A 20958-nucleotide genomic window follows, 5' to 3' on the forward strand; every position below is an offset into this window, starting at 1 on the left:
TTGGGGAACATTTGCTGACACAACATATGGTAGTGATTTACAAAGTCGTCCAGTGGTGCCAACCAAGGCCTGAAGTTGTGGGCAGGATAATTGAGTGTAAGGAAATATGGCAGCAGAGAGTAGGAGGAAAGGAAGACAGATGACATGCAGCATGCGGCTCCTCTGTCTTCTTTTACTCACTCTCCTCCCTCTGTGTTTTAATGAGTGTCGACGAACAGTAATAAGTAATAAGAGTCTACAGCAAAGCTTGCTGTTTTGTGAGGCAGTACAGATATCCTTTTTAACATTTTCACCATTTTAGTATAGTGTGTGTATACATTTGTTTATAAGCAGTGGTTGAGGACGTTTCAGATATTTTATTTAAGTAAATGTACTTAAACCAAACTGTAAAAATACTGTGTCAAAGTCAAAGAATGTAAGTATTTAGGACATTTTGGAAAATGTACTTAAGAGTTTTTAAAAGCAGGAAAATGTCCCCTTTGACTGTTATATTATTATATATTACATTAGATTAGTATTACTCATTTTACAGTAAATCATTGCTAATTGTAAACTATCAAGTAATGACTTAATGTAAAAGTGTTAATTTGTGCAGTAACTAGTAACTTAAGGTTTTAGACATATGTAGAGGAAAAAATAGTACTTCAAATTTGAGTAAATGCACCTGGCTACATTCTACCGCTGCTAACTAGCACTAAAATACAAAGTGCAGCTTAGAATGTAGGGGAAAGTATTGGACACATTCTAATATTGACTTGTTAACAGTAATAGATGAAAAGACCCCATGTCTGTCTTTCTTCTCTTTTTTGTTGAATATTTGGACAAATGTGTTATGTTGAGTATGACTAAAATCATCATACAAAATGTACTGTGTCAGTAAAGAAAAATACCTGCTGTAATGGCTGTCCACTCCTAGAGCCTCTCTAGCGTTGCAGATGTATTGCTCCAGGGACTGAGGACCTCCACCCCCCCCTCCTCCTCCACTTTGCGGGCTCCCACCACCATCCTGGAAATCCTCCACTCCGGCCTCTCCGAGATACACCTCGTTAAACTTCACAATACCTGTTGCAGGAAGAGCATGAATTAATTACTGCTCGCTGTACTGTGTATGTGTTTATTTGTCTGCTTGCGTATGAATTAAAAGATGTACTGTATGGTGTGCACAAGACTCTGAATAATTAGAGAAACTGGGACAAGGATCCACTTTACTAAAGCAGGCCGTGCAGCTCTATAACAAAGTCTGCACACACAATTGCTACAACTGAGTATGCAGGTCAGATGTGAGGTTATATATTAATTATTGACAAGATTAAAAGTCTAAAACTCCAGTAGCAATTGGATATTAGAAGCTGCAATGTTTGATGCAAGCCCAAAACCTCAAAGTGATCAGGCTGCAAATGTGAAGTTCCCTTGGGGATGGCCTTGGAGGAAAAGGCCATGTGTCCATTAAGGTCAGAAAGTGATTACAATCCAAAGGTTTTCCCCCTTCAGTGCTCAAATGTCCTAAAATGTCATGACAGTTAGATTATGAGATGTGCGCACACAAGGTTGACATTTTGGCCTGAGGGTGGCGCAAGAGGAAAAGATCATTTGGAGACCAAAATAAAAGGGTTCATCCACTGAGGAGACTGAGCTCAGTAAATGTCATAGAAATCAACCGCTTAGAACCTGGCACAATTCCAGATTCCACTCTTACTGACTTTATCATTCAAAACAGTCCTACTGTGAAATTGGTAAAGTGCTTTAGAGTATTTTTGGGGGCTTTTTGAGCACTTTCCAAACCCGCTCTTTCTGCTGTCTTTCTAGAGAGTTAAATCAAAGTTTTATTTTGTGCAGTGCATGCAGAAATGCTTTGTGCATATGCAAGTGGAACAGTATAATTATCTCCTTTTAAGACAGACTCAATTATTGTTTCAGTAACACATTGCTAAGCTTGTATAAACATGTTTAATTTGACCCTACAAACTGTTTCTTAAAATGTAAAACAGTCATTCAGAATTAGGTTTTGCCGTTGGGAATGGCAAGGGGGTTAAATGGGATCACAGCTCAAGGCTTTTTCAACTTCAGCTTTTAGCTCTAAAGCATTATTTATGCATGGAGCCAGAAAATATTTATATGTTTTGGTCTGAAAAAAGCAAAGCCATTCAGAGCAGAGTGACAGTAACACAACTATTACTTTAGTTAATGGTAACGCAGCTTTTTCTTTGGCTGAAGAGGCTGAAGGCTCACTACCTGCTACAGATGCATCAGTGACCAACACTGATGTAATAGACGACAGAAACGTAAGACTTAAGTTACTCTAGCGCCGTGGTTCTCAACTGGTGGGTCGCAGATGTGCGAGTAAAAAAAGAAAATTAGTTAAAAAATCATCTTCTCAATAAAACATCTTTGCTGATGTTTTTTCGAGTCTTCTGGCCAATCAGAATCAAGATGGTTGCCGGAAGTCCCCACGGAGAACAACTTTGTGGTAGAACTACTCTTTCCATGGGTACAACTTCAGATACAAATGAACACGTAATGAAATACGACCCCCGGTTTGATGATTGACAGGTCACAGAACAATGGGGGCTATCTACCCTTATCCACAATTTAAAGTAATTCAAACAGACTATCTCCTATTTTCTCTTCTCTCTGTGTGGATCAGCAAGTTCAGCTGTCAGAACAAAGTGAAAAACAAAAAATGGCATAAAATATTATTAAATATGTCGGGTAGTAATAGATTTATTTATTTTCTTCTCAGAGAGTACCACAATGTGTAGTTTATATGTTAGTATTTCTAAAAATCTCCTGGGGGAGAATCCCCCCAGACCCCCCTACTGGGGTTGGGATTGTCTCCAAGTCTGCCTTTTAACTGAGTACAAGACAAGTGTGCCTTTTTATGTTACACAGCTGAACTTTGATTCTAGAAACTTGAGGACCATCATGAGATTAAACTTTTTATAAGCAGTGAAGGGATATAAGGGATATAGGCACTATACTTCATTTTTTTTTTAAAAATCACGATTTTTTGTTGAATCGATTTCAGTGGTTCAACATGTTGGGTCGCGATTTATTGACGAAGGAAAAAAGTGGGTCCCGAGGCTGGACCCATGGGCTGGACCAGTTGAGAACCAACTGGACCAGCGTCATGGCTTTTAAATGACAAAAATGATGACAGATTAATGAAACTGGACTCTAAAAAGAGAAGACGAGTTAAAGAAGCGAAAGAAGGAGAATTTTAAATTAATCCATAATATTTTTTATGTGACAATGTTCTAGATACTTTCAACATGAATAAAAAACGGGTTCTGGCACAATTCTAAATGCATGTTGTTTTTATTATTCAGTGCATGTGTTTCTTTAACTGAACAGTCTCAGGGGATTTTCTACCTTCCAATAAATGTTGGAAAACCAAATAATAGCTTCCAACTTGATTTAAAAAGGGCTGCAGACTTTCCAATTGAACACTTTTATAAGAGAACTCAATCTAAAGTATGTATACTGTACACCAGGGGTGTCAAACTCAAGGCCTGGGGGCCAAATCCGGCCCGCAACTTCATTTTATGTGGCCCCACAAGAGCTTGCAAAGAATATAATAAGTTTATTATACGGTTAGATGCTACTTTACAGAAGCACTTTGCCCAACAACTACATGTCCCACAATGCATCTCAAATTTGACTTTTCTCAGAATTTGCCTTTTCTTTTCAATATGCATTTTTTTTCTTAGAATTTGCCTTTTTCTCCGAATTAGATTTTCTTTTCAAAATGTTACTTTCTGAAAAGAAAAGAAATGTCACTTTCTTTTCAAAATGTCACTTCTTTTTTTTGTTTTTCCAGAATTTGGCTTTTCTTTTTAAATCATGTTGTAACATCCTCACTGAAGAGACTTGCAATTATTTGCCCTAGACTTCTGCTTTCAGACGTAGTTAATTATGAAGTTATTACCCTATCCCATAACAATCCAATGCAGAGGCAATAATGTAATATAATGCATTATTTTATATATATTAAATATTTATATATGTATTTTTATATAGTCTTAAAGTTACAACCGGCCCTTTGAGTGCAACCTTCATGCTGATGTGGCCCGTGATGAAATTGAGTTTGACACCCCTGCTGTACACAATAGCAGGAGAAAACTGAAATCATGTCCAGATTAACCAGTCAACCTTTCTTCAAAAACACTTATCGTGCAAGACTCGAGGGTATCTGGAAATTGACATTTGATATTTTAACAAACAAATTAAAGTTTTGCCCTGAAGGTGGCACTATAGGAATTGGAAAACCCAGAAGTCATGAAATATACATTTTACAGCTTTTTCAATCTCCTCTACAAGGTGAACAGAGCATTCTTTTTTTAATGTGTGGTTGTTTTTGACTGTGTGTGTGTGTGTGTGTGTGTGTGTGTGTGTGTGTGTGTGTGTGTGTGTGTGTGTGTGTGTGTGTGTACCTGTCCCTGGAGCTATCAGCCAGCTATACAGAAAGCCTCCAGCCAGAGAGTAGTAGAGCACCATGGCCCTCTGACCGTTGACCGTCTCCAGGATGTGCTCCACAGTAACTGGGATGTAAGGGTCAGTGCTTGCCATTTGCTGGCTCCCTTTCTGGCGTTCAACCAGGAGATCGGCGAAGGCTCGCGTTCGCCCTCGTTCTGCGATGGCCAAGGCCTCATCGTGACGGCCTGAGATGTAACACGAAAGATTAATAAGTAGGAAATTGAGAGGGGGGAACAGAATGTCTAAATTAGCACTCAGACATCAGGTGATAATTTGTGCATCGCTAACAGGCACACAGAGAGGAAGTGTGAAGGTGAGAAAGGAGAGGTGAGAACACCTTACAGACAGATTGTGAGTCTCACTAACAAAATATCAGCACAGGAGGGGAGGTTACTTCACCTAGGCTGACGAGGACTCTCTGGAGAGCCTGGTACGAGCTGGTTTGAAGATCAAACAGAGAGAGCTTGTAATCCGTGTTGTGCTGCGTCTCATGACGAATTGTCTCGAATAATACGGACGCTCTGTACAACTGAAACAAACAGCAAACAAACATACACACTGATACTCATGCATATAACTACAGGGCTCAATATACACACACACATATACAGTATGTCCCCTGTCTGTATGAAACACAATATTTCAAGCAGAAGGAGCGGAATTGAATTGTTAGTTGCTCAAACCTAGGAGAGCATGTTGTTACATTGCTAACCACTGGGGGGCACTACAAATACACATTCATCACATTCATCTGAAGAATATGGATTATCTACTTTTCTTCACTCCAACAAACTGGGAACTGAGTTTAGGCATGGAAGGTTACACATAATATCACACAATGGAAACAATAGCCAAACACAAAGTGTGCCAAAACTGATTGGTTAGGGTTACCAAGTAGTCACCAGAGTAGTGGAGAAGTTATCATAAAGTTACTTAAAATGGTATTACTACTTCCCCTATCTGACAGCAGTACATAAGGAAAGCATTATGTATTGTAGATATAAGAAATACAATTTTCATTATGCAAGTATCAGAAAGTTAGTTTATTATGTTGTATTTTGTATTATATTATTAGACCATTAATATGAATCAATTCACAGCATTTCAATCCTCCAGTCAGTTGAGTTGGTGCTCATTTTAATTACTTTAAACACAGATTTGTCATTTGCATCTCCAACAATGTATTTAATTAAATGTATTAACACACTAACTAATAACTATAGCTGTGAGATGAATTCAGTGACGTAAACAGCAAAATATCTTCCTCTCATATGTAACAGAATAATATGGAAATATTTAACTAAAATACAAAACTGAATTTAAGTGTGACCGCGCTTCTGTTTTGAATTAGCAACCTCTTTTTTGCAAGACTATAAGTTGATTACACTGCATAATTAATTTGCAATATTATATATATTTGCATGTATAGTTGTTCTTATACAAGTGTCCCTGCATACAGTGAAAAAATTAAACATTGACTTTAATTAAATGTGTTATGTCAACAGGTTCCATATAATTGTATTAGGTTAGTCGAAAGCAATAGTATTAAGTAGAACCTATTATTTTGTATTTTAAACTTAAAGGTAGGGTAGGTAAGTTTCAGAAACTGGCTCGAGATACACTTTTTGTTATATTCCATGGAATGCTCTTAACATCCCGATAGCAATGAATATCTGAAGTGCTTTGACAAAAAATCCATAAAAAAATGTCATCTGTAGAAGCCGTAATACTGTAAAAAGTACAACCAATCGATATAACCGATTGGATGGCCTACCTGCCTGTCAGCCTTCCATCGGGGCACAAACTTATCTCGTGCCCTCATTGGTCATGTGCGCGTTCGTGTGTGTTGGAGGAGGGGCTCTATAAGGAAGTGGCAGATTTTCTCCGGTTGTGTATTTTCAAATTCTAGCGATCTCGAGCCGGTTTCTCAAACTTACCTACCCCACCTTTAACATTATTTAAGTTTTTTTCAGTGATTAATTAAATATGTCAACAGTTTTTTCACATAACTTTATTAAGTTAGTTCATATAAGCAATAATATTCAGTTTAAATAAAAAGTTTTCAATAAGGTTCAACCTAATATTATTGCTTTCAACTAACCTAATAGAGTAATGTGAAATCTGTTGACATAATACATTTAATTAAATTCAACGTTTCAGTTTTTTCAGTTTACTCTCACAGGTGTTTTAAAGTATGTAGCAATTAGACCTGCTAAGGCTGGAGTTGTGTGATTTATAAGAGGTTATCATGTACACTGTGAAACAAAGCTCAGCACGCACGCACACACACACACACACACACACACACACACACACACACACACACACACACACACACACACACACACACACACACACACACACACACACACACACACACACACACACACACACACACACACACACACACACACACACACACACACACACACACACACACACACACACACACACACACACACACACACACACACACACACACACACACACACACACACACCTGGTGCTGTGCCTCCTCCAGGTTGCCTCCTGCCCACAGAGACAGGCCGAGGCGATGTCGTATCTTAGCTTCATCTTCTCTCCGCCCTAACTGCTCTGCCAGGCGCAGACCTGCGGATCAGAGAGGAGATCAGACGTTAGTTCCTGCAGGCCTCTCTGAACGTCATCTCTTTGACAGCCATGACAACTGTTGCTGTATGAATCCAACCTGTGCTGAGCCCAGGGCGCTGCCATTCTTTATCTCTCATTGTGCCCCTTTCTTTTCATTCCACTTCTCAAATTCAAAGATATTTCCTCTCCTCTTTAGTTCGTCTCATATGTTTCATCTCCCCTGCTGTGCAGATGCAGACAGTCGTGTTGGGTTGTGATTAGTTCTCATTAGGCTCACAGATTGAGCAGAATCTCCTCAAACATCGAGTTTTGATTCACGCGTCTCGCCTGCCTCTCTCTCTGCGTCTCGCCCTGTGATGTTCTGTATCTGTGTCTTTCCATCGGTTGGTGAGGTTAATTGGAGGCACGCATACAAATGTTTCTCCAGCTCTGTCCTTACCTCAACTCTGAGCTGAGTTTCAAGCTGCTTGTTGAGTTAATGATCAATTAAAATCTGCAGGATCTGTGAGTTTAGTGACAAGCCGTGACTGTGTCTTACAAGCCCGATGAAGCCTGGAGGAATTCATGAATGAACCAAAACATCCATTTCATGCTTCTTTTTTTTTTTACTTTGTCTCAGCCTTAGTTTGTATCTGTGCAAATTTAAATGTGGAAAGAAACTCCAGGGAAATTATTTTCAACAATGAAGCAGTTTTAAAACTAGAACCATGAGAAAAGTGTGTGTAATAGTCTAGCTATAGAAGTTACAAGCTGCCTAAAGGACACAACACTGAGGGTTAGCACCAAAACACAGATTTCCTATTGGCCTGTGACTCATGAATACCCTTCATGCTTCTGGATGGTATCAGAAATACAACTCACAATGTTCTCAGGCCAATAAAGCAGCTCTGACTTTAAAATAAGAAACACACATGTAGATCAAAGTCTCTGCAGAGAGTGTGTGACTGCAGGCGATGGCAAGACTGCTATAACTTTATCGCTCCCTTTCATCAAGTTGAGAGTTTGTTGTGTGTCAGCATTACAGACTTCTTTTAAATATAGTGGAAATGCCGAAATCAAAAGATCCTTTCAATCATATGCTGCATCTTGATTCAGGTGGGACTACAAACCTCTCAATCCATCAGTATTACATAACGTCCTGTTATGGAGCATTCAGGAACTTTTCTGTCACATATCAGATATCATAGTGTCATAATGATCAATTATTTGGATTTGTGCGGCTATCATTCACTGGTGAACATATGAAATGTACTAAAGGGTATTTATGACGCAAGCCAAAAAGTAATTTCAGAATGTAGTCACTCTTTAGCTATTTTTCGGCAAGGTAGAAAAGTTGCTGTGTGTGGCATTGTGGTATAAATCAGATATTCAGGGGATTTCAGCTGAAAATGAGTCAGTTAACGAATTTGTGGATACTCAGAAAAGCAGGTGACAATTAAAAAAAAAATAGACTTTTTTTCTGACACCATATCGACAGAATAATAAATAGAGAAATCCAGAATAAGGAGATGATCAAAGAATACAAAATATTGCTTATTTAGTCATCTATAAATACTAAAATACTGGAAACTATTTTAAATGTTCCTTTACAATGCTGCTAACCTTGTAATAACTCCAGTCAGTAGCTCTGCAGCTGATTTCTTACCTTCCTGCAGGTACATCACAGCCTGTGCATAGTTTTGCAGTGCATGGTGTGTCCTCCCCAGGCTCCCGTAGGCGAGAGTTTTGGCGATCAGATCGTTGGTTTGTGCCGCCACACTCAGGTGCTGCTCCTGGAAGACCACGGCCCGCTCATACTTCCCTAAAGCTTCGTAGGTCAGTCCCAGGTTCCCGTAGGATCGACCCTGGCTCCTCACACAGCCCGTCTGCTCCGCTATTTCCAAAGCTCTCTGGTGCCACTGTAGCAGGGAAGTGTGATTACTTCATGGGGTAGTTTGACAATTTTGGAATTATGATAATGCACTTTCTTGCTTGGAGTTAGATGAGAAGTTTGATACCATTATCATGTGTGCACAGTAAATATGAAGCTACAGCCTGCTCCCAGCTAGCTTAGCTTAGCATAAAGACTCAAAACAGGGGTAAACGGCTAGTTTGGCTGCTTCAGAAAAACAAAATCTGCCTACTAGCATCTCTAAAGCTCACAATATGTGTATTTGTGTGTAATCTGTACAAAAAACAGTGTGTAGAGCTCGCCAAGTTTCTGCAAGTTGGACAGTCTTTATGCCAAGCTAAGATGATTAGCTGCTGGCTGTATCTTTATATTTAATTTACAGACAAAAGAGTAGTACAATATTTCTTAAAAGTATTCAAATAAGCCTTTTTTTTTTACAAAATGTCAAACTTTTCCTCTAAATGACGGCGAGTAAATACCTATTCATGATGTATTTTGGATCTACACCAACCTGTAGCGCTGTCTCGTTGTCTGCCATCCGCTGATAAACACCTCCAAGAGCATCACTTGCCTCTGCTTCCAGGGATTTATCCTGTTGGTTAAGAAAAGGATTTACAATATTTTTCTGTGGATAATATAGTATGTAATAAAAAAAAGAGATATGTTTATATTTCACATATTCAAAAGGGGCCGGAAAGTGAAGTCGTCAGCTGAAACAAGAACACTTTGCAGGTAAATGCTCACCCCCGCTGTGCGTGCGATGTTCAGCTGGTGTTCCAGGCAGGAGAGGGACTGCTCGTAGTTGCCCAGCTGGCTGTGTAAGGTGCCCAGCTCCCCGTAGGCCTGAGCCTTGCCCCCTCCTTCCCCCCCCAGCTCATGTGCTACCACCAGCCGTTTCTCAAAGCACACCAGTGCTTGCTGGAGACTACCCATGGACCTGAAGAGAGACAAAAACAAAAGGCCTGAGCATAATTTCTTTGTGTTTTATTTGTTCTATCAAACCCTTGAATGAAACGTACTTCAAGTTTTTTTTAAACCCATACGATGTGATTTTCACAGCAGAGAGAAAGACCCATATGGCCAAATAATGAAAGCATACAATAAGGGAAATAGGAGAATAATGTAGATTTTGAAGCTGTAGAAAAGAGTTCAGTACTGTATCCTCCAAAAAAAACTGAAACATCTACAAAGGCTGTATTCAATGAGATAAAACAGTGACTCCTCTCCTCATTTCCATCTCATTCACACTCCAGAGAGCAGAACAGACTACAGCAGATGGATAAAGGAAACCCATCATTAAGCCTTGTTCTTCAGTGAACATTACTTGTATGGCTTCATGTGAGAAATGTGGAGATGTAACCTCTGAAAAAAGCGAGGAAACCACTCCGATCAGCACTGCTGCTGCTTGTTACTGTTATTGAATTATGATTATTTTCATTACTTTCATGGCGCTCATTTCAAATGTTTATGCTTGAGGCAAGAACTACTCATTTGAGATTCTTGTAGGAATGTCGTCCCGGCATCCAAACTGATAGGAAAGCAAATTATATACATAACATACATATTAACAGAAATGTAGAACTAATGTTAGAGATTCGCTTCCATGGCATGTCTAACTTTTTTAACTTTTACATGTTTAACTTGCCGTTGTTCTAGCCGGTAAGGGAACATTTAATAAAGTTTCCTTAATCTGTATTTATTTTAAAGCTTTTTTTTTTTTAAAGCTGCACATTTCACGACCAGTCAACGTGGGGACAGTCATCATATATAGGACGATAACAAATCTAAATAGTAAAACATTTTGGGAAATACACTTATATGTAAAGCTACTGAAGGGGGAGGCAGGAATACTTATTTTACACATTTTGGTATGAACCGTGCATTTGTAATTAAAGGGTTCAAAGCCTGTCTTTAGTTTTGTTTGTTGAGTTAAACAGCTGCTGGCTGTAACTTAATATTTACATACAGATATTAGAGTGGTCTTGATCTTAACATCTAACTTGGGAAATATGCGATTAGGTGCGTTTCTTTAGTTGTGTCTACCTGTGTGCATTGCCCAGTCCTCTGTAGGCTTTCCCCTGGTCCTGAACATGGTTGAGACTCTGAGCCACAGTCAGGTATTTCTCATAGTACTGAATCGCCTCCTCGTAGTCTCCCAGAGCGTCATAGCAGTCTGCCAGGTTCCCATACGCCCTGCCTCTGTCCAGCATGCTCTCAGTGCCACTCAGTTGCTGCAGCATGGCCAGCTGCTGCTCAAAATATCCAATAGCTTCCTCAAACACCCCCATGTTCATTTTGGTGATGCCCATGTTCCCATGAACCTGGGCCTCCAGACGGGCGTCCCTGAGACCCTGCGCCAGGCCGAGCTGGGCCTCATAACACTGGAAGGTTGTCGCATAGTCTCCCAGGGCCATGTGAACCGCGGCCAGGTGGCCCAGGGCTTTGCACTCCCCCTGCTGATCACCCAGATCCTTACGCACGGTCAGCTCCTGGCTGTGGAAGGACAGGGCTGTATCGAGCTGGCGGAGCATCCTAAAGAAGAGAAAATAGAGAGGTAAGAGAAGAAGACAGAGGGTAAGGATTACATTTCTGCTCCACACTACCTCTTTTTAAATCTGCACAGCTCTCCACTTTGAATATAGCATTTATCATATTTTAATGTACTGAGTTTCTCACATATTTATATTTTCTGTTGATATAATCTTTATTTTAAATGTCTTACAATAGCTTTAAAATAATATTTTTTTAAATAGCTTATAATAGTACTTTTTTGTGCGACGTATCCTTTCTGTGTCTGTATGCACCATTTATACCAACGGAAATTCCTCGTATGAGTAAACCTACTATTACCTACTATAATAAACAGTATTTAATTTCATCTTACTGAAATATTTAATTTTCCGTTCTGTTCTTGTATATATCATATTCTATTTACATGTACATAGACTTCTTGCACCATTTTTTAATTTAATTTTAGTAATTTATGACATAATTATGTTGCTTTGTTGGAGGAGCTTGGGTCATTAGATTTTCATTGTCATTTCTACACTGTAGCTTAAGTGCATATGACATGAAATCCTGAATCTACTTGGTAATATAACTGATTCTGATTCTCATCCTGATACCTGTCAACTTTATTACCTGTGAACTGATCCAAGTGCAGAGTAAGCGTCAGCCTCCATCTTCTGATCGTTGACCTTCTGAGCCAGACTGAGCTGCTGCTGGTGAAACCTCACAGCTCCTGGGAGATCACCCCGACACACACACACATCTCCCAGGTTCCCATAGGCCCTGAAAACCGCCTGCCGACAATACAACCACATGATTAACAACCACTTCCCGTGTACAGGTTATGTTTTTACAGTTGGTGAACACAGCAGTAGTAGTAGTTGACCTTAGTGTTATCCAAGGCTTGAGCAAGAGAGAGCAGGTATCTCTGACACTCCTCTGCCTTCTTGTACTCCCCCAGTGCTTTGTGGGCCAGGCCCAGGTTACAGTAGGCTTTAGCCTGGGCTAATTTGTCTTGGAGGTCCTTAGCCAAGGCCAGGTCCTGCTCATAATACCTGAGAAATGATAAAAACACACAAGAATTTAAATGTATATGGACATACATTTTCTATATAGAGTTGAGTTAATGTATGCATCAAGACAATACAACCTAGACATATAGTTGTTCTTTTTTTCCCACTTAAGTAACCCTAACAGTCATCTTATTCCACAGTTTGACAGTGTCTTATGATAATAAAATGTTAAGTCTGAGGGAGATAATCAAACCCCAAGACTGCACCATCCAATTAAACAGAAATATTTTAGCTGCCTAGTCCCAAAACTTGCTCTGTCTAATTTGATATATTTTTGAACTTTGGCCTCTCAACTACAAATTCAAATTTGTCTGTGAAGTTAAAAAAGACAGGAAAGACGTTATTTCTCTTGAAAAATCCTATTGTCCTTCTTATAAAGCTTTGTTGTGTGAGATGAAGACGTCTCTGACCTGACAGAGTCTCTGTATTGTCCGAGGCAGTAGTGAGCGTAGCCGAGGTTGTGGCACACCTTGCCTTCTCCCTCCAGGTCCTGCAGGCCTGGAGCCAGAGCCAGGTACTGCTGGTAGTACGGCAAAGCCTGAGCGTACTCCCCTCTGCAGCTATGGAAGTTACCCAGGTTTGCTGGAAAATAAAACATAAAACATTAGAACTTAAATCAATGAAATCCCAATGATTTGTCTGAATTCACCTTCCTCTGTCTCGCTTGCCTAGTGCTCGTGCTTCGCTCTGAGTGTCCTGCAGCTCTCGAGCGATGGTCAGGTGGTGAAGGTAGTGCTGCAGAGCCCGGTCGTGAGCCCCTAGCGCCTGATAGGCTACAGCCAGGTTCCCGTGTGTGGAGGCCTGGGACGGGCGGTCATTCACCTGAAACACAAAAACATTTCACTGATCTGTTTTTACCACATGTGCGTCTACATGTCCCTGGTGAAGAGTCCCGGGGATTCACCTCCAGTGAGATCTGCAGCTCCTGACGGTGGAACCGGACAGCTTGGTCGTGGATGCCCAGTGCGTGATGGGCATTACCCATGTTACCGTATGCCCTCCCCTGGGCAGCGTAATCACTCAGCTCCTGGGCGAAGGACAGGTGGGCTTTGTGGAGCTTCAGGGCTGTGTCATACTCCCCCTTCATCTGGTGGATGATGCCTGAGAAAAAATAATAAATGTTGTTAAAGGTAGGGTAGGTAAGAATGGAGAATCCAGCTCGAGTAAGCTAGAATTTGAAAATACACAACCGAAAAAAATCTGCCCCTTCCTTCAGACTTCCTTACAGAGCCCCTCCTCCAACACACATGAACGCGCACATGACCAATGAGAGCACGAGATAAGTTTGTGCACGAGATGGAAGGCTGACAGACAGGTAGGCTATCCAATTATCTGACGCGGGCCGAGGCAGATAATTGGACTTGCTTTTTACAGCGCTACGGCTTATAGTCGAAGTCAAGTCTCAATCCAACAGCAGGGCAATTTTGAAGTTTTATGAGAAAAATCCACTTTAAATATCTCAAGTAATTTTGAGTCAAGTCTTCAGCCACTTGAAACAAGTCCAAATGAAGACTCGGATTATTTGAAACTTGACCAATTCAAGTTTCAAGTACTTCAAGAAAAGAACAACCAAGTCTGAAGTCCAGCAGGAGATCAGTTTGAGTCTTGGGCAACCATAAGTCGAGTCTAAAGACATTTGCCAGGTCAAATATGAAGTAAGGCAAGGCAAGTTTATTTATATAGCACCTTTCAGCACCAGGCAATTCAAGGTGCTTTACAAAAATGAAAGACATTCAGACAAAGGCATTTAAAAACAGTAAAAGATAATAAAAGAAACATTCAAAGAAAAACAAAAAATGAAAGACATTAAGAAAATGGCATTTAAAATCAGTCATTAAAAAGAAAAGCTAATAAAATAAACATTAAAAGATAAAAGTTACAGTGCAGTCTAAGATATGAATAGTTCAATTATTTCGGTTCTTGATTTTTTATTTATTCACAGAACCTCCCTTTGGAAATCCGAACATTTCCGTCCCGATTGTTTTAAGTAATTTAATACAGGTTAGTTTAGCAAGCCAGGCAAGTCCAATACTCAAGTCCTTGTTTTTGTGATTTAAGTTTGATGCATCCAACTCTAAATTCTGCAGCAATGCTGATGAGCTCCATCCATCCATCCATCTTCTCCCGCTTATCCGTGGTCGGGTCGCGGGGGTAGCAGTTCCAGCAGAGAGCCCCAAACTTTCTTTTCCCTGGCGACATCAACCAGCTCTGACTGGGGGATCCCAAGGCGCTCCCAGGCCAGCGAAGAGATATAATCCCTCCACCTGGTCCTAGGTCTACCCCTTGGTCTCTTCCCAGCTGGACGTGCCTGGAACACCTCCCTAGGGAGGCGCCCAGGTGGCATCCTAACTAGGTGCCCGAACCACCTCAACTGGCTTCTTTCGACGCGAAGGAGGAGCGGCTCAACTCCGAGTCCCTCCCTGATGACTTATCACCTTATCCCTAAGACAGACACCAGCCACCCTGCGGAGAAAACCCATCTCGGCCGCTTGTATCCGCGATCTCGTTCTTTCAGTCATGACCCATCCTTCATGACCATAGGTGAGGGTAGGAACGAACATGGCCGGTAGACGGAGAGCTTTGCCTTCTGGCTCAGCTCCCTTTTCATCACAAGGGTGCGGTAAAGCGACTGCAGTACCGCTCCCGCTGCTCCGATTCTCCGGCCCATCTCACGCTCCATTGTTCCCTCACTCGAGAACAAGACCCCGAGATACTTGAACTCCTTCACTTGGGGTAAGGACTCATTCCCTACTTGGAGTGGACAGTCCATCGGTTTCCTGCTGAGAACCATGGCCTCAGATTTGGAGCTGCTGATCCTCATCCCAGCCGCTTCACACTCGGTTGCGAACCGATCCAGAGAGTGCTGAAGGTCACAGACCGATGAAGCCATCAGAACCACATCATCTACAAAAAGCAGTGGTGCAATCCTTAGTCCACCGAACTGCAGACCCCCCCCCCCCATGACTACGCCTCGAAATCCGATCCATGTATATTACAAACAGGATTGGTGACAAAGCGCAGCCCTGGCGGAGGCCAACCCTCACCGGAAATGGGTCCGACTTACTGCCGAGGACCCGGACACAGCTCTCGCTTTGGGAGTACAGAGATTGGATGGCCCTGAGTAGAGACCCCCTCACCCCATACTCCCGCAGCACCTCCCACAGTAACTCCCTGGGAACCCGGTCATACGCCTTCTCCAAGTCTACAAAACACATGTAGACCGGATAAGCATACTCCCAGGCCCCCTCCAGGATCCTTGCGAGAGTAAAAAGCTGATCCGTCGTTCCACGACCAGGACGGAATCCGCATTGTTCCTCCTCAATCTGAGGTTCGACAATCGGCCTGACCCTCCTTTCGAGTACCTTGGAGTAAACTTTCCCGGGGAGGCTGAGTAGTGTGATGCCTCTGTAATTGGCACACACCCTCTGATCCCCCTTTTTAAAAAGGGGAACCACCACCCCGGTCTGCCACTCCTTCGGTACTGTTTCCGACTTCCACGCAACGTTGATGAGACGTGTCAACCATGACAGTCCCTCAACACCCAGAGCCTTCAGCATCTCCGGGCGGATCTCATCCACCCCCGGGGCTTTGCCACTGTGGAGTTGTTTGACGACCTCAGTGACCTCCCCCCGGGAGATTGGCGTTGATCCCCCGTCATACTCCAGCTCTGCCTCTAACATAGAGGGCGGAGTTGTCGGGTTCAGGAGTTCCTCAAAGTGTTCCTTCCAACGTCCCAACACTCCATCAGTTGAGGTCAACAACGTCCCATCCTTACTGTACACAGCTTGGATGGTTCCCTGCTTCCCCCTCCTGAGGTGTCGGACAGTTTTCCAGAACAACTTTGGTGCCGCCCGAAAGTCCTTCTCCATGTCTTCTCCGAACTTCTCCCACACCCGCTGCTTTGCCTCGGCCACGGATGAGGCTGCTGCCCTTCGGGCCTGTCGGTACCTTGCAACTGCTTCGGGAGTCCCCCGGGATAACAAATCCCTGAAGGCCTCCTTCTTCAGTCGGACGGCTTCCCTGACCACCGGTGTCCACCAGGAGGTTCGAGGGTTACCGCCCCTTGCTGATGAGCTCATCCAACATTAATTTGATTTGCAGTAAACATCAACCAGAGAGGCTGCACTGCATGTCGATGCAGTCATGATTAACATCAACAATTCCCAAAATGATGCACCGAGTTAATGATTACCCAACAAGCGAGAACATGTACTGTAAATAATTGAAAAGCTAGAGTGGGAAAATTCAACAAATCCTAAATAGCGGCTGCTGTGGATCTTGAATATGCAGAGATCCAGAGGAGCTGTCTTTCTATCCAGGGAAAAGGAAGGAGGACATATCCCAACTTTTGAGTGTGATGATGTGTCTTTCCTACTGTCAGTAACCCAGTTCACAGCGCTGCAGGAAAGGTACGAGAGTTAAACACAGGGGAGTTTTAACAGATACCTCAATACTGTGAAAAGCAGCCATTGATGCTGCACAGCCACACAAGACTCTTAAAATGTATATATCTTAAACCTGTGTTTCTGGGCTTAACTGTGCTGTTCCCTCTTACAGTTATTGTGTTTACACCAAGGCTAATGACTTGATTATACCCAGATAAGAGGCAACACTGTGCAACTGTCATGCAAACCCCCTAACTGGGTAATCTAGGTCTAATTAAAGCCTAAATCAGAGCAAAACATAGCTAGATTAACAGGATTACATTTCACATCCTCCTTTAAAATTAGTGTTTATTAAATGTAATACCTTTTCAGTCTGCTGTTTTATTTTGAACCTTACAGGTTCAAAATCCTGAAGGAAACGGCACTGCAAATACTGCTTTAATTTGGCATTTGTTTTAAAGCTATTGGGGTCATCGCTCAATAGGGTCTGCTACCCTTAGTTACTATTGCCACACCCACAGTTTACAATAATAACTCACAACAAAATAAATCAGAGTAATCTTTAAATTAACTACTTTACATTGAGTAGGGTCTCGATTCGATTTCTCTTTGTGTCCTGTGCTGCAGCTGGTAGTGACCTTTAGTCACAGGTGTGTTTGGTGTGCTAGGAGTTCACTCACATTAAATAAGTAATACGGGTTATGGCGCCACATTTTGTAATTGTGTTTGTTTTGGGTTATTTTCAACAGTTGGCAGTTGTCTGGCTCCCCTGCAGAGGTACTGTCTGTCCTCTCCTTTCACCTTTCCCTTCTGCCCCCCCCCCCGTGTCACGGACCGGATGGCTACATTCATGATTTCCTGCAAAAAGAGGCTAAAGCTGCATATCCCCTGCAAAGTATAAACGTTACCATTTGATCTATGTTTTAGACATTCAAATAAGGAAAGGAGCATTGTAGAGTGTAGAGCAAGATAACCCAAGTTGTTTAGCACAGTATTAACAATGTAATCTACATAAATATTTCATTTGAAATATTAAGAAATCCTTAAACCTGAGACCACATAACTTTAATTTATTATTAAAAACATGTTATTTCCACAATGAAGAGGACAGAAGAGAGGGGGTGAGGAGAAGGGGAACAGGGATACAGGGGGTGTCCAGACACCAGATGGAAAAGGTTACATGTGACGTCAGATTGGAGAGAGAGAGAGAGAGAGAGAGAGAGAGAGAGAGAGAGAGAGAGAGAGAGAGAGAGAGAGAGAGAGAGAGAGAGAGAGAGAGACAGACAGACAGACAGACAGACAGACAGACAGACAGACGTCAGATTTATAAATCCAAAAACCACTGCACATTCCAAGCCTTGTTGTACTATTTTGGCTATACTGGTAATGTTGTTCCTGACATGAAATCCCTTGAAATGTCCAAAACCAACAATGCATTTATTTAGTAACAATAATGTGTTGTTTATCAAAGCCTAATCTTCTTTGTCCGCGCCACAGAGTTACATTGTCTTCCCCAAAAATATAAAAAACCGCATGAATGAGCCACACCGTTGCACTGGGTGACATGTTCCTTCATTACCATGACGACTAAATGTCTATAGCATCCATACTTACTTTAATTACATATTTTATTACGTAGGCATCTGTTCACCATCATGAATCATCATCGCTTAATTTCATAATTTCATGTCAATCAAGTGAAGAATATATAAAGTGGGTTTGAATAAAGGCACACATTGGAGGAAAAAACATTAACATAGGGGAATAAAACAAATGTGGAATATTACATAAACATAAGCCGACTGAACAGAAGAAGAATACAACTGGATGTACAAATGCAATTAATTAAAAAGAATAATTGAGTCTTTAATTGGCATATTATAAATTAAAAACATCCCATAGTTATTCAACTTTCTTTGAGAATAATGATGCATTTGATTCAGTTTAATTCAACCAAATCACTCTATAGCATACACCCTTATAAATACCAGTTATGTGAGAGACATGGGGTGTGAAGGGTGGTGTGCACACACACTCATCTTGCCAGTGTGAGTCAATAGGAAGCATAATTGGTAAAACTGTCAGTTTTAAGAAATGCAATGATACCACACTAGCATACAATGATTTCGCTCTCACATACACCCTGTGTGGAATATGTAGGAAGCAGGATGACGTGATGAAGAGGAGGAGGAGGAGGCAGCTGATAAGGAAAGGGAGACCTTGTTCATCGGGGTCTCGTGCTAAGAGGATTACAGAGCAGCCTGCAGAGTTGGCGGGAATAGCTGGTTACAGTTACACCTCCTCTTAAACTCTGCTAACACATGAGAACACAGGAGCTCCTCCGAGGCGTGGAGCTGACAGCTATCTGCAGATATATTCTGCAGGATGTTGGGATTCCCCGATGAGGAGGGGGTATACTTTGGAGAGAGAAGAGCTGTGAGGATTATAAGTCTGTAAAAGGAGGTGAGGTCTGATGACGGGGGTATTCAGCTGAGACAGCAGAGAGAGATTAGACGAGGAGGGTGATCTCCAGGAAGAGGCTCTGTCATCAATGAACTAAGACTAAGATAATATATCTACACACAGTTGGTTGAATGACACATTTGTAACCTAGAAGAAGCTAGCGACAAGAAAGGGGGAGACAGGTTCAGTAGACATGAGAGGAAAAAGAGAGGAATAAACAAAATGAGAAAGGATAAGAAAAGTATAGGGGAGATGAAGCCATAACATACGAGAAGAGGAGCAAAAACCAGTTGGGTAAACAATAGGAGGATTCATTTGAGGAAGAGGAAGGCAAGAACAAGAGAAGAAGTTAGGCAAGGAGACAAGGATAAAACATGTTGAATGAAGAGAAGAGACAAATCCAGTAAGGATGGAAGAGGATGACGAGGTGAACAAGAGAGACAATGAGAGAAGAAAGGAGAAGACAACTAAAAAGAGGAGAAGAGAAGTGAGGAGGAAACAAGCGAGACCAAAAGAGGAGGAGAAAAGAAAAGTGAGAAATAGAGAAGGGAAAAAAAGAGAAGAGAAGATGAAACATTAAGGAGAAAGGAAAATATGAATGTACAAGATAATACAGAGAGGAGAAACAAGAAAGGAAGAGTAAACAGAGGAGGAGAAGGGGGTGGAAGAGTTGCCCAGTCAGCATTCAGTGTGAGACAAGTATCATCCATAAATGATGATGCGACTCATTGATCCGAACCACAGACTGCTTCTCGTCTGTCAGGAGAGTGTCAGCGACTTCAGCAATCTCCTATTAGTCACACATTACAGCACTGTGTGGTTCTGACTGTTGCTTATTTCAGACGGCGAATAAAAAGACTTCCTGGTGACTGAACACAAGAGGCTTGTTATAATGCGATACTGAGCAGGAAGTGAAAACGGCTTAAAACAGGGACATTTGTGCCTGATGCGGAAAACACACACACACACACACACACACACACACACACACACACACACACACACACACACACACACACACACACACACACACACACACACACACACACACACACACACACACACACACACACACACACACACACACACACACACACACACACACACACACACACACACACACACACACACACACACACACACACACACACACACACACACACACACACACACACACACAGTCCAGTCAGCGGCGGAGTCAGGTTCAGTGGCTCAGATATCACTGTGGTCGCAGAAACCAGCACCCGTTTAATAAAACATGCGCGTTGATTGGCCAGAGAAGCACTATTGTGGTCATGTGATACGGCCTAAGAAGACAGATGAGCAGGGGAGTTACTCATGGTCTACGGCCAGGGATGGAAGAAGCATTCAGATCCTTTAGTTGAGTAAAAGTACTTATAACACACCGAAAAAATACTCTACTACAACTAAAAGTCCGTCATTGAAAATACTTGCTTTACTTAAAGGTCCCATGTCATGGCCATTTCTACTGATCATAATTCCATTGTTGAGGTATACTAAAATAAATTGATATTGTGCAACTTTCCAAACTTAC

General features: G+C 41.8%; 1 protein-coding gene across 2 annotated transcripts in view; it reads right to left on the reverse strand.

Annotated features, from left to right (window-relative positions):
- LOC117455983 (tetratricopeptide repeat protein 28-like) overlaps positions 1-20958 on the reverse strand; it is a 140867-nt gene that overhangs the window by 12175 nt on the left and 107734 nt on the right. For both annotated transcript variants that reach the window (XM_034095661.2, XM_034095660.2), the window contains exons 9-21: positions 13460-13656; positions 13224-13377; positions 12966-13137; positions 12369-12537; positions 12116-12276; positions 11018-11506; positions 9719-9911; positions 9486-9566; positions 8729-8981; positions 6974-7083; positions 4873-5002; positions 4431-4658; positions 891-1062 (exon numbers count right to left, since the gene is read on the reverse strand). In XM_034095661.2, the coding sequence (XP_033951552.1) occupies positions 891-1062; positions 4431-4658; positions 4873-5002; positions 6974-7083; positions 8729-8981; positions 9486-9566; positions 9719-9911; positions 11018-11506; positions 12116-12276; positions 12369-12537; positions 12966-13137; positions 13224-13377; positions 13460-13656 (2509 nt within the window). The remainder of the gene's footprint in view (positions 1-890; positions 1063-4430; positions 4659-4872; positions 5003-6973; positions 7084-8728; positions 8982-9485; positions 9567-9718; positions 9912-11017; positions 11507-12115; positions 12277-12368; positions 12538-12965; positions 13138-13223; positions 13378-13459; positions 13657-20958) is intronic.

This window comes from Pseudochaenichthys georgianus, chromosome 12, assembly GCF_902827115.2.
Source record: "Pseudochaenichthys georgianus chromosome 12, fPseGeo1.2, whole genome shotgun sequence".
Taxonomy (NCBI): domain Eukaryota; kingdom Metazoa; phylum Chordata; class Actinopteri; order Perciformes; family Channichthyidae; genus Pseudochaenichthys; species Pseudochaenichthys georgianus.